Here is a 14,466-nt window from a genome sequence, read left to right on the forward strand (position 1 = left end):
CAACACATGTAAAATTCTACAGAGTGTCCGAAAAGTCACGCAACCCGGTGTTTACGACCGTATAACGGAATAGCGAAACGGAATGAGAAGAAACGCTTTCTGCCAAGAGAATGCCCTGTATATTGGGAAAATTTAGAGAGACAAACATATGTAAGAACATGCATGTTTTAATAACAAATAAGCAAAGTGTTGCCAAAGGCGGAAAAAAAATATTTGCAAATCGTGTATATTGATGCACAGAACTCACTGAGGTAAATTATTGCAACATTTCACAATACCAACGAACAATTTGGATGGCCATCTAATGAATTTGACAGAAAAAGAACTTTGACGAAGTTTCAAAAACATTGCAGAAGAGAATAAATGAGCTCTTCCAAAAATCGATGTTTTCACAATATTACGAGGGACACTGGCAACACTGTTGGTGTCACGTGTCACTAACAGACGTGTTTCACCTCAGGCTATCGCACTAGGGCACTTTTAACGACAAAGGAGAAAGTTGGTTATTCTCGAACATATGCAATAAATTACATACACCTTGCAACCCTGAAATGTGGGTACAGAAGAAGGTGTATCAATTGCTGTTTTCTGTGCCTTAGGTGGTTGCTGTTTGCCGCGAACGGCATTCCAGATTGTCTCTACTTATGCTGACGTCGTGTGTGTGTTTTTAAAATGCCATATTCTACATAGGAAAGAGTGTTTATTGTTGAAGAATATATCCTAAGATCGTCATATTCTTGCGTAAGAGAAGCATTTAGGGATACCCACATTTCAGGGTTGCAAGGTGTATGTAATTTATTGCATATGTTCGAGAATAACCAACTTTCTCCTTTGTCGTTAAAAGTGCCCTAGTGCGATAGCCTGAAGTGAAACACGTCTGTTAGTGACACGTGACACCAACAGTGTTGCCAGTGTCCCTCGTAATATTGTGAAAACATCGATTTTTGGAAGAGCCCATTTATTCTCTTCTGCAATGTTTTTGAAACTTCGTCAAAGTTCTTTTTCTGTCAAATTCATTAGATGGCCATCCAAATTGTTCGTTGGTATTGTGAAATGTTGCAATAATTTACCTCAGTGAGTTCTGTGCATCAATATACACGATTTGCAAATATTTTTTTTCCGCCTTTGGCAACACTTTGCTTATTTGTTATTAAAACATGCATGTTCTTACATATGTTTGTCTCTCAAAATTTTCCCAATATACAGGGCATTATCTTGGCAGAAAGCGTTTCTTCTCATTCCGTTTCGCTATTCCGTTATACGGTCGTAAACACCGGGTTGCGTGACTTTTCGGACACTCTGTATAAACCTGAAGTTAGCCGGTTCTATTTTCGACTTTTTTTCAAAAGTATAGCAGCAATAACGGGTAGCTTTACGGCATAAATTGACACTAAAGTCTAAACACACAAGATTTTATCTCAGAATACATAATTAAAAGTGCATTCCATAAAACAATTAATTTTTCGAGAAATATTTTCTGCTTGATTTTTGAAATCAAGTCGCACAACTTACATAAACGAAAACTTCAAAGCATTCCTACCAAGTAGGCTACAATAGACCTTTCTGGCGATTTGGTTTCAAAATCATTGTTTTAGACTTCCACTTTATTACTTTCAGTAGTTATTCTGTATTATATAAATTAAATCATTACAGGAGACCTATTTTACTATAGGCGTTCTTTGTGAATCCATTCATCACATTAATTATCAATCATCCTCATCTTCACGATTTGCCAAAGTTGCAGAAAAGCATCACTAAATAGCAAAAATGCAAATGCGTTATATCACACGAACTCTGTATAAATCGTGTTGCTTCCCCTCCCTACTTACCCGTCTGTACTCGTCCACTTCGGCAATCCTCATGATTCGTGCGTCGATGTTCAACTCGGTCGGCTTGTCTGAAACATACAAGTGTGAGGTAGCTTTCAGACCGAAGTGTCAAGCTACAAAGCTACAAGCGACACTTGTCACTTCAATACAACCTTTCGTGCCAGAGGGACACGATACACTGAACTGAACATGCTGCTTTCCTTCTTTTATCAGGCAAGTATCTAGTAGAAATATGTTTCGGGGGGGAGGGGGGGGGTTCGAACCAAGTTTCTCAAAATAATAATAATAATCGTTTATTTTAAGTGTTGAGCACAGTATGAAACCTAATACAGCACTAAGTCAAATACAAAAGTACAAAGTTACACGAATAAAATACATAAGCTGTAGAATAACATAACATAACAAGTTAGCATATTTACACTTCAAGTTACAGTTTTCAACGAGATCTATTATATCTCTGATACTAATAATTGTTTATTGTTATATAATATTGTGCAATTAACTGTGTATTGTTCTAATAATAATAATAATAATAATAATCATATTTATTTAAGTGATGATAACGATTATGTTGAAGGTGACTGGTTGCAGTCAGAAACCATAATTTATTTGCATATTCAAGAATAGGACGAACTATCGTTTTATACAGGAATATTAAGGTATCGTCTTTTTTAAAAAAAACTTTTCATGATTAAAATATATAACCAAGCATTCTCTTTGCTCTTTTGCAAATTTCTGAAATGTGCTAATCAAATATGAGAGAGGAGTCTCTTAATATTCATAAGTGTTTCCGACTGTCGCACACTTGGATTTTATTTTGATAAATAAAATAGTTGGAGACTATGTAATGAACTTTCTTAGAACATCTTAAAACTTTACACTTTTTCAAGTTAATTTCCATTTCTTTAATCTTGCACCAATATGTCATTCTATCGAGATCAGCCTGAAGTTGAACGACATCATTATTTGTTAAAATACTCTTAAAAATTTTATATCATCTGCATATAGTAAACATGGGCTAGATTTAAAACATAATGTAACATCATTGATAAAAGCAGCGAACAGAATTGGGCCAAGTAGCGACCCTTGAGGTAATCCACAAAGTATTTATTTTTTAGAAGAAGTTGTTTCACCAATCTTAACAGAGAAACTTCTATTTACTAAAAAGTTGGAAAACCATTTCAGAAATTGTGGTTATAATCCCATTTGGTCGAGTTTGTAAATTAAAGCTGATGGCTGACACTATCAAAGGCTTTAGCCAAGTCAATAAATAAAATATCGGTCTGGGATTGCTTCCAGAGAGTCTATTAAAACCAATAAATTTGTAATAGTAGACTTTTTCTAAAAAAACATGATGATTTCCATCAATATATTGTTTAAAATAAAAAGACAAATAGTCAGCAATTATATGTTCAAAAACCTTTGCCATGGAATTTAATATAGTAATTGGGCTATAATTATTAAGATCATTGGCTTTTCCATCTTTGTTTTTAGTTACAGGTACAATAAACACATTTTTCCAGATACCTGGAAATATTCCAGAAGTTAGTGACATGTTGTAAATTTTAGTTAACAATGGTTCAAAAACATCTTTGTTTGCTTTCAAAATAAAATTAGGTATGCCATCAGGACCTATTGAAGACCTGCCTTTTAGTTTGTTAATTGTATCACTTACATCCTTTTCCAAGATAACAGGTACATCAATGAAGTTGGTGTATGAATGTAGATTAATATTTTTAAAATTTACATGACTTCTTTTTGATAAAGATTTGAGAAAAAGCTCACTAAAAGCATTAGCAATATCATATTCATTGAACAGTACATCATTATCATAAATATTTTCAGTGATAGTATTTTCTCTCTTCTTTCTATTAAAGTGAAACCAAAAAGCATTCTTGTCACCATTAACATTGTTTTCTAAGGAGGAGTAGTAATGCTCCTTTACATTAGAATATTCCTTTTTAACATCTTTCCTTAATTGGAAATTAATACTGTAATATTCACACTTATTTGTAAGTTCAAATTTATCATGATACCTTCTCTTTTTATTGATCATTCTCTTTAGTTTCCTTGTCATCCAAGGCAGTTGATTGTTTGTTCTTTTAACTTTTGAAGGAATATTGTTCTTTAATATTGCATACACATTTCTAGTTAGTTCCATAACAGATTGTTGTACATCATTAGATATTTCAACCATATATGGAAAATGTAACAATTCATTATAAACATTCACATAATCACCTCTGGCGAAATTAAGACATCTATAAATATTATTTTCCCTTGTATCTGTATTGTCTTTTTTAGACCTATCCAATTCAAAATAAATGAGAACGGTGGATGAAACTTGTCAATTTTAGATAAAGGATGTTTATTATAACTAATGTTACAAGTAGAAATGTTAGTGAGTAGAAGATCTAAAACATTAAAAGGCAGTGAAGGGTCATACGATACATTGTGCTGATTTAGATTTGAAAGTGTTGCGATTTCAACAATTTTTTCAGCCTTCCTTTTAACATAATAATTAGAGCAATACAAATTTCCATGATGATGATAATAATAACAATAATAATATTATTAATGTTTAAACTAAAATAATTATAATTATACTAAATTAATTAAAATGGTATTAATTAAAATATTCAAATTAATTAATATTATATTTTCATTACATGAATAGGTAAAAGGACGGTATAAGAATAGTGATATTACAGCACGTATTCATTACTTAGCTTACATGTAGTTAAGGCCGGCAAAATTTGTAAAAAAACATAATAATAATAAAAAGAAGAAAACCTGCCCTGGGAAAGAAATTAATGTCTAATAGATAAAGAATTGAATATTTATTGAATATAAAGAAGTGTGTTAGATCCAGTTGACGAAAAATAAATTTCCTGGTGATATTTTATGAATGTTATAAGTGGTAATAAATTTTGAATAAATCTTCTTTGGTACTATCATTCAAAGTCGTATGATCACAATATAATCCTTGCTTTCCTATAAGTTTGTCGGATATAAATAACCATCCACTGAACAACAAGTATGTTGTATTTAATTTTAGTTATTTTATTATTTCATTATTATCATTATTAAATTTTTGTACTTAGGGAACCATTCGGGGGAGGGTCCTTACACCCTAGATACCCCCGTAAATACGTCCTTGCCTTTTATGCCCTCAGACTGTTTCCTCGCAGTGAATACTTCATCGCCCAAGATATATACAACTCTAGAAGAGAGCCAGGAGTGTTGTTACTGAGATGGTGTCAGAGTGTACTGCACCCTTCTACCCACCCAAATATGTTACAAACTTTCCATCATTTCTCATCAATAGACAAACAGAGGAAGAACTGGCGTTCGCTGGGGGGAGCTGATAGGGCTACAGGCCCTCCAGAAGTTTTGAGAAAATTAAAATTTTCAAATGAAATAAGATAAAAAATTTAAAAAGGGGAAATGTCAACTTAAACCTCCTTTAAAATAACCCGGTATTACCAATTTTTTCTTAGAGTCCAATTTTAATAGTGACAAAAAGCTCCAAGGTTCATACTGGTTCAGATCGCACTTTAAACTGCAGGTCCAGTCGTCCCGTTTAGCTTATCTGTGCATAAAGTCGACTTAAAGCAAAAACCCAAAATACAAAATATTTTATTTTATATCCACCCCCTCCCAGCACAACGACGCTATGTACTATCCACCTTTACAATTGCAGCCCCTTCAGGAAAAAATCCTGCGTACGTCAGATAGATGAATGAGAGAGAAATATAAAAATAGGATGAAAAAAGATATAGAAAAGAAGCGAGAGAAGCAGAGGATGAACAGGAACGGAATAAATGAGAGAAGATGATAGATATGAAGAAAAAAGTGAGAAATAAAGAAAGAGATACAGAGGAAGAACAGAGGTTGAAAACAGAAGATGAGAGATAGAAGAAGATAATGAAAAACTAAATATGAAGACCAAGGCAGTAATTTATTTTATTAAAAACATAAACTAAACGTAACGTTTCAACCTTCTAGCAAGGTCTTCTTCAGACTCTGTATCAAGTACAAAAGTAACAAGATACAAAAACAGGGCATTATATATACACAAACATTACTCCCTCCAGACTATTTAGAAAGTTGTTTGGAACTTTCTAGCAGGTGACTTTTACTTTCCAACTTTACTTTCACCTAAAAGGCTAAACACAATTACTTCCATATAGAATGTGGTTGGACTTTTAATCTCACGCTCTTTTCCCTTCATTTTTCTTCCTTCTCCTCTCCTCTTTCTCTCTTGTCCTTTCCACTCTTTCTAACATCTTCTTCCATTCTTTGTTTAACTTCAATCCCCCATTCCAGTTCATTGTGTCTTCTTCACCTTTCTTCTCTATTTCCTTGGCTTCCTTCCATTTTCTCACTAGCATTCTCTTCTCCCTTCCTATCTGCTTAGCCTCATCCCACTCTATGTCATGTCCTGTTTCTCTCGTGTGTTTAAATATTGCATTTCTTTCTCTCTTAAGTCGTACATCATCCCTATGTTGTTTCAACCTGTCTTTCAGCCTCTTTTTCGTTTCTCCTATGTACACACTCTGACATTCTTTACATTTCACTTCGTAGATAATCCCTTCATCTTCCTCTTCTCTGTTTTCCTTTTTCTTGTTTGCATTCCTCTCTATTCCTAAGATGCTTCTCCCTCCCTTCCTGTAAGTTTTAATTCCCGCTTTCTTAAGCACTTTGCATATCTTTTCTGTGGTCTTCCCCATACTCCTTATTCCAAACCTTCTCTCTTTTTCTTTCTTTTCCTCTTTTTCTTTCTCTTCCAATTCTTCCCTGCCCGTTTTCTTCCTTCTTCTGTTTATGTCCAGTCTATCCTGCTTCTCATAGCCATTCTGTTCCAGCTGTTTCCATAGGCTATTTATTTTGCCTTCTTTTTCACATTCTTTCCTGCATATTTTCTTGATTCTGTCCTCCATATTCTTTATAAAATTTATTTTTGTCACCTCACCTTACATCACTTCTTTTGTGGCAGAATACCCCTGCTGCACACTTCTTCTGATGCCAAGCGGTTTCAATTTCTTGTCCTCTCTTCCTTTTCATCAATATATCTAGAAAGCTTAACTTGTCTTCTTCTTCTATTTCAAGTTCCAATAATATCCCTCTTTCTTCATCTTGTATTTCTTTGGCAAAAATATCAAGCTGCCTCTTCGTTCCCTTCCATATGCCAAAACAATCGTCCACATATCTGCAAAACAGAATTATTTTGTCACCTCCTTTTTCTATCACTTTCTTTTCCCATTCATTCATAACCAATTCAGCTAATGCTGGGCTTAGACTGGAACCTATATTTAGTCCTTCACTCATTAACATTATTTTATCTCCCATTATACTGTAACCGTTATTCCAAATGGTTTCCAGCGCCTTCACTACCCTTTCACTATCCCATTCTCCTATAATTTCTTGTCCCATTCTCTTTTTAATAATGTCCAAAACGTGTCCCCTCTTGATGCTCGGGAACATACTTTTCACGTCTAAGCTAAACATTGTTGTCTTCATCTCATTTAACTTAAGTCCTTTTATGAGGTCTACTACTTGTTCACTGTTCTTAACTGCTCGGCTCTCTTGCTGTGTTACTAACACGTCAATAACTTTCTTTAATTTCTTTTCTAAGGGTTCCAAAATATTGTTTCTGCAGTTCATTACTGGTCTTAACTTTATCTCCTCTTTGTGTATCTTTGGAAAGCCTTTCAAACTTGGTAGTCTTCCTGTCTCCTTTATGCATTTCTCGAATCCTCTCCTCCTACAGTCTTTTATGATTCTTTCTTTTATAGTTTGTTCTTCTCCTTTTCCACAAATCTCCTCATATCCATTTTCTTTTAGGTCTTCAAACTTCCTCTCGTACCATTCTCTTTCCATCACCACAATTGCTCCTCCTTTATCTGCCTGCTCTATCACCACATCATTTCTTTTCTTGATTTTCTTCATCCCTTCCCTTTCTTTTTGACTCAAATTATCTACTTTTCCTTGTTTTCCCATTTCTTTCTTCAGTATGGCTGCTGTTCTTCTTCTAATCTTGTCTCTTTCTGGTTCTTCTTTTATATGGAGCACTGCTTCTTCAATGTCATATATAACTTCCTCATAATCTACATTTCTTTCTTTAACTTTGAAACCTCTTCCTAGTTTTAAAAAAGCTTCCTCTTCTTTTGTTAGGTCTACATTCCCTATTACCACAACTCTTCTTCTGGTATCCTCTTCTTCTTCCTCTCCTCCTCTTTCTTCTTTCCATCCTAGTTCCTCTCCTTTCTTCTTCAATTTTATTTTCATTTTCTCTCTAAATTTCTCCTGCCAGATTTTCATTTCATATAATGTATAATAAATAGCCTATGGAAACAGCTGGAACAGAATGGCTATGAGAAGCAGGATAGACTGGACATAAACAGAAGAAGGAAGAAAACGGGCAGGGAAGAATTGGAAGAGAAAGAAAAAGAGGAAAAGAAAGAAAAAGAGAGAAGGTTTGGAATAAGGAGTATGGGGAAGACCACAGAAAAGATATGCAAAGTGCTTAAGAAAGCGGGAATTAAAACTTACAGGAAGGGAGGGAGAAGCATCTTAGGAATAGAGAGGAATGCAAACAAGAAAAAGGAAAACAGAGAAGAGGAAGATGAAGGGATTATCTACGAAGTGAAATGTAAAGAATGTCAGAGTGTGTACATAGGAGAAACGAAAAAGAGGCTGAAAGACAGGTTGAAACAACATAGGGATGATGTACGACTTAAGAGAGAAAGAAATGCAATATTTAAACACACGAGAGAAACAGGACATGACATAGAGTGGGATGAGGCTAAGCAGATAGGAAGGGAGAAGAGAATGCTAGTGAGAAAATGGAAGGAAGCCAAGGAAATAGAGAAGAAAGGTGAAGAAGACACAATGAACTGGAATGGGGGATTGAAGTTAAACAAAGAATGGAAGAAGATGTTAGAAAGAGTGGAAAGGACAAGAGAGAAAGAGGAGAGGAGAAGGAAGAAAAATGAAGGGAAAAGAGCGTGAGATTAAAAGTCCAACCACATTCTATATGGAAGTAATTGTGTTTAGCCTTTTAGGTGAAAGTAAAGTTGGAAAGTAAAAGTCACCTGCTAGAAAGTTCCAAACAACTTTCTAAATAGTCTGGAGGGAGTAATGTTTGTGTATATATAATGCCCTGTTTTTGTATTTTGTTACTTTTGTACTTGATACAGAGTCTGAAGAAGACCTTGCTAGAAGGTTGAAACGTTACGTTTAGTTTATGTTTTTAATAAAATAAATTACTGCCTTGGTCAGCATATTTAGTTTTTCATAATCATGGAAACAAGGCTTAATGGTGTTATAAGAAGAAGATAGCAAAATAGGAAGAATATATATATATATATATATATATATATATATATATATATATATATATATATATATATATAAAGAATGGAAGCGAGAGAAACAGAGGAAGAAAAAAGAGATGCAGAAAAATAAGAGAAGATATAAATAGAAGATAAAAGAGATAGGGAGATAGAAAAATAGGGAGAAAAGAGAGTGATAGAGAAAGAGAAACAGATAAAGAACAACAATAGAAAATGAAAGAGAGAGAAGAAGATAGATAGATAGATAGATAGGGAGAGCAGAGAGAGTGATAAAGAGAGAAGCAGAGGAAGTACAATAATTTAAGATGAAAGAGAGAGAAGAATGGAGAAGAAGGGGAACTGAGAAGGAGAGAGATGTGGAACAAGGGAGCAAGAGAAGCAGACGTTGATAGGGAGATAGAGAGAGAAAGATAGAAACATGAAAAGTAAGAAGCACCGAAGTAGAGTCAATCCCTGGAGTCATTTCCTTACTTCTGCTCTTTCATTCTGTTTCTCTTCCATCAGAGGAGTTCGAGTATAAAAAATATAGGTAAATATATACATAATTTGAATAAAAAGTAAGTGGTAGACTGTCGATTTCACAGCCGAAGTTCCCGGGTTCGAGTCACGACCTGGGCATGATAGTTTTTTGCGAGTGTTTCTTCATCAATTTTATCTATCTTCACTCATCCTCGTCGTTTCGACTAGCCAAACGTGGCAGAAAGTGACGCTAAATACTAAAGTACAAATACAAATATCATCATAGCAAACTTAGTTTTGAAGGTTATACATATTTTATAAAGTTTATATGTTCATCAGTAAAAACACAAAGAACAACCGGCTTAAATTCTTGAATAAAACATGTTATTTGAGTTTCATCCTATGTAGATTTAAGTAAACCGCTAAAGTAACATTTAGTTACTTCTGAAGTAACGAATACCTCTAACTTTAACGAAGTATCTCTAAATATAACAGAGTTACTTTCGAGGAAAGGGACTAAGAGTAACTCAGTTACTTGTAAAAAGTAACTCTCAAAGAACTGGTCTAAACACAGATCATTGGACTAACGGCAAAGGGACGTCTATACTTCACAAATTTAACAGTAAGATAACTATAACAGAATCGCTAAAGAAAGGACAGAAATCTTTATATGAATCAATTAATGACATAATAACATCTGATTTGTAACCTTTGTAGGTGCAGAATAAACAGCAATACACAATACACTACAAAACTTGCTCCAATGAGTTGAATTGATTTTGTTTCGATAAGGTGTTTTTGATAAAACACTAATTTTCACTTTCTTCACTTCACCCAAATATAAATTTTATTTTACAATACAACGCACATATAATGCACAACATCTGAATTGTACTCTGGCGTTTATTTTCAAAGCTGTAAAAATTAATCAATAAAATGGTATTTAACCAAATAAAAGGTATTTATTTACCTCCATCTCTGGGTGGAACGTTGTTGTTGTAGCCATGGTGAAGTCTGAACATCCTTACTTTCGATTGTTCATCAGGAACTTCTCCTCCTACAATTCTGCAAGAAAGAAGCTAGAAGTTTATGCAGAATAATTGACAAAGTGCGGGTTTACATGCACTGAAAACTTGTAGAAAACAAGCAGAGAAATAGGCACAAAGCATGGCGACAATAGACGCTTAAAAGAGGCATTCAAAACAGACTGTAAACGGAAAGTTGTCATAGATTTCCGTTCTCAATTGTACACTTATCGATTTGATTTTTTTAGATGCCAATTTTACTTTTCTTAATTTGCGTCGGTTTTTGGTTAATCGCAGCGATGATGATGAACGGCAATTAGGCAATCTGAGGTGTGCAGATCTCCAGAGGGTTTCCTAAGACTTGACTAAATTTTATAACTTTTGACCATGCCACGAGAGTTCGAGGAAAATATAGAGTTTCAATTTTTCATTTAATTCAGAAAGCTACCTTCTATGGCTTGCTACAAGGGAAAAGTGAAAATATTTTGTTAATGTTTTTATTAATATTAGAGATTTTATTTTAAGAAAGAGTTCTTGATGTAACATATTGGGCAATTATTCACTGTTCGGTATGATAATGTCTGCACATTTTGCAATTTTGTGTTCTTGAATTGTTGATTCTACTGTATTCTAGTTAATATTGGCTCTCGTGGAAGAGTGGTTAGCACATCGCACTACGACGGCAGGACATGTGGGTTCGAATGTTTGTGAGTGTCCATTCATCAGTTTCATCATATCATCACTCATCGCAAATTAGCCAAAAGGGGCACAAAAGCGAAGTAAAATAAAGCAAATCAATCTAGGTAATATTGTTTAGTAGAATATTAATTACGTCACAATCAACTTAATTTAGAAAGAAAATCTCTTATTTAAACAAGTTGAACTTTGTTCTTCAAAATGTGTCCTACCAATGACATCACATTTATGGATCAAATCCCTATCCCAAGTGGACTAACCTGTATGTTTCTGACTTATGACGTTTACTATCAAATGAGGGATGTCAAGGAGATGGCGATCTGAAGGGAAGACCGAAGAACAGTTTTGACGCTTTTGGGGGAGAAGGGGGGGAGTGAACGGGAGTGATTATGTATGGAAACTTTCGTGTTTCGTGTTACCTGTACAACGTTGATTGTGAGTGTACTTAATGGTGTTTTTGTTGATCGTGATCGAAGTGGTATGTCATAAAAATCGTCCTTTTTCTCTCTTCAGATCTTAACTGGGTAAGACTCTACTTTACGTCCTTTTCCTAAGGAATACGTGTCATATATCGTTGGAAACCTTATTGTATAAGGAATTCAACAACGTAAATACCAAAGCGAGGAAAAATTACATGGAGGAGGAAATCGATAAAAACAGATGTTGTCCGGATATGCGTGATTGAACGTACTGAGCAAATTTTTCGATGATGAAGCACATATTTAGGGGTGAAATGAGTGCTAATGGAACCTAAGCTAACATGCCTAACCTAACCTCGTAGGCATACCTCGTCCCCGTGAATGGTTCGTGGGGCTATCGTGAATGGTTCGTGGGGCTACCCGTGCATGGTTTTTGGAGCTAACGTGAATGGTTTGTGGGCCTACCCGTGTATGGTTTATTGGGCTAACGTGAATGGTTTGTGAGGCTATCGTGAATGGTTCGTGAGGCTACTCGTAAATGGTTCGTGGGGCTACCCGTGAATGGTTCGTGGGGCTATCGTGAACAGAAAGTGTAAAAAGAAAAAGGCACTTACCCGAAGAGATGCCGGCTCTCTGCAAGCACGGTTTTGAACGATGCACTAAATTATTACTTGGGATAAACGTATTTTACACTATCTACAAGTTTTTGGAACCTGTTCTTCTTCATGCACCATACACACGCACAACGGACCGCGAACGCAAAGAAGCAATCACCACGCAGAACGCAAACGAGTAAAGCACACGCATTCACAACGCGGACACAAAGACGAACCTGCAGTGTTGTTAACTCCCATCGGTTACCACCAAAACGCAATAAGGACGTAAAGTAGAGTCTAGTCCTTAACTGGTTAAACTAAAATAAAAGATATAAACCTTTGTATTGTTTGTAACTCTTATACGAGGGATATACTTCTAGTTAACTTTTAAATATATTTTAAGCTAATTTCACTCCTTGGGAAGGTACATCAGTGTCTGGTTACTGTCCACTTTATGCACAGTAAGGCTAATCGGGACTGGACCTAGAGTTTAAAGTGGGATCCGAACCACTATGTGCCTCCACCTGGTATCGGACCCGGGACCCCTTGATTACAAAGCGACGACGCTACCACAGCATCATTGGGGACGTCCAGTCTGGTTGAGTCGTCTTACTCACTGCAAGAGGATTGATTGATTGATTTGCTTTATTTCACTTAGCTTTTGTGCCACCTTTGGTTAATTTGAGAAGATGGGGATGAGTGATGATATGATGAAATTGATGAATGCACACTCACAAATATACATGCCCTGGCCAGGATTCGAACCCGGGACCCCTGGCGTCGTAGCGCGATGTGCTAACCACTCGGCCGGCCTACTGCAAGAGGAAGAGGGGTAATTGTTCAATTGTAATTTTGTAACAATAAAATGAGGCTTGTAATAAATTATATTATATTATATTAATATATTGTAGCAAGAAAAATATAGGTCAGCAGTAAAGCTAATTACTTGTCAATAAAAAAATCAATCCCGTACTCTTATGATTTGTCTTTCAATTTCCGGCAGCAATTTCCCGTAATTGATTTGTCTGCCAAACAACGAAGGTAAATAAATTGACTCGCTGTTTTGACAAGATGACGTGCTTGTTCTACATGCAATCGTCATGCTATGATATTGTGGGGAAAGTAAATCTAATTCGACGTCTCAGGCTTTGGTTATGTGGTTGCCTGAGCAAAGGGAGCATGCAGTACACAGACGTCTGCAGAGAGGGTCAAGGGAGTCACTTGCCCCCCTTTTGATAATTTCATTATATTTATTTCCCACTTTGCATCTTCTTCCAATATTTACGTCTCTTTATATCGTTCTTGCTGCTATTGCCTCCCCTTCTTGTCTTGATTATTTCTTTGTCTATGTTTTATCTTTGAGGTTGATACGGATGGAATTAATCATGGAACTTGCAAGGTATTTCCCATTCCTATTCAATATTTTGATTGTAAAGCAGGAGGTATACAGAAGAAAGTTATTGAACTAAAAAACACCCCAAATGAAACTTCTATAAACATTCCAAGTTATGTTAATGACTGCTGAATATTTGTTTGCCCTTCTTTTCATTAATTTCAACACCACGGACTCATGATAGAGTCTGTACTGGTACTGGTTCAGTATAATTTCAAAGAGTTTGACTTTTCAGTTTCATAAGTATATTTTGACTAAAACTGCAGTTTTGAGATAAATGCCAATACTAAATGAGAACGGAACACTCAGCAGCACTGGCGTACGCAGAGAGGGGCTCATAGGGCTACAGCCCCTCGGAAATTTTGAGAATATCGACATTTTCAAATAAAAGCAGTGAAAATATCTGGAAAAAACCGGAGTGTTAATGCAACCCGCCCTTAAAATGACATCCAATTTCCATTTTTGAGAGTGGAAAGTTCTAAATATTGTGCATGCCACCCTCTAAAAAAGCGGCTACCGTATTTCACCGCATAACCGTCGCACTTTTTAAGCCATTCAAAAAAAAAGTTAGGTGCGGCCATTACGTGAAGCTTTTTTTTTAAAAAAAAATGTACCGGTTTTACCTGAACTTAAAAATCATTTATTAATACGTAAAGTGTATTTTGCGCAAGATTAGGTTGTACGGAATACT

General features: G+C 35.3%; 1 protein-coding gene across 1 annotated transcript in view; it reads right to left on the minus strand.

Moving 5' to 3' along the window:
- LOC145992635 (gamma-aminobutyric acid receptor subunit gamma-2-like) overlaps positions 1–14,466 on the minus strand; it is a 78,535-nt gene that overhangs the window by 56,467 nt on the left and 7,602 nt on the right. Inside the window, exons 2-3 of the mRNA XM_083129005.1 lie at positions 10,617–10,711; positions 1,830–1,897 (exon numbers count right to left, since the gene is read on the minus strand). Coding sequence (XP_082985131.1) covers positions 1,830–1,897; positions 10,617–10,711 — 163 coding nt within the window. The remainder of the gene's footprint in view (positions 1–1,829; positions 1,898–10,616; positions 10,712–14,466) is intronic.

The sequence above is a fragment of the Lepisma saccharinum genome, chromosome 9 (assembly GCF_977018435.1).
Source record: "Lepisma saccharinum chromosome 9, izLepSacc3.1, whole genome shotgun sequence".
NCBI lineage: Eukaryota > Metazoa > Arthropoda > Insecta > Zygentoma > Lepismatidae > Lepisma > Lepisma saccharinum.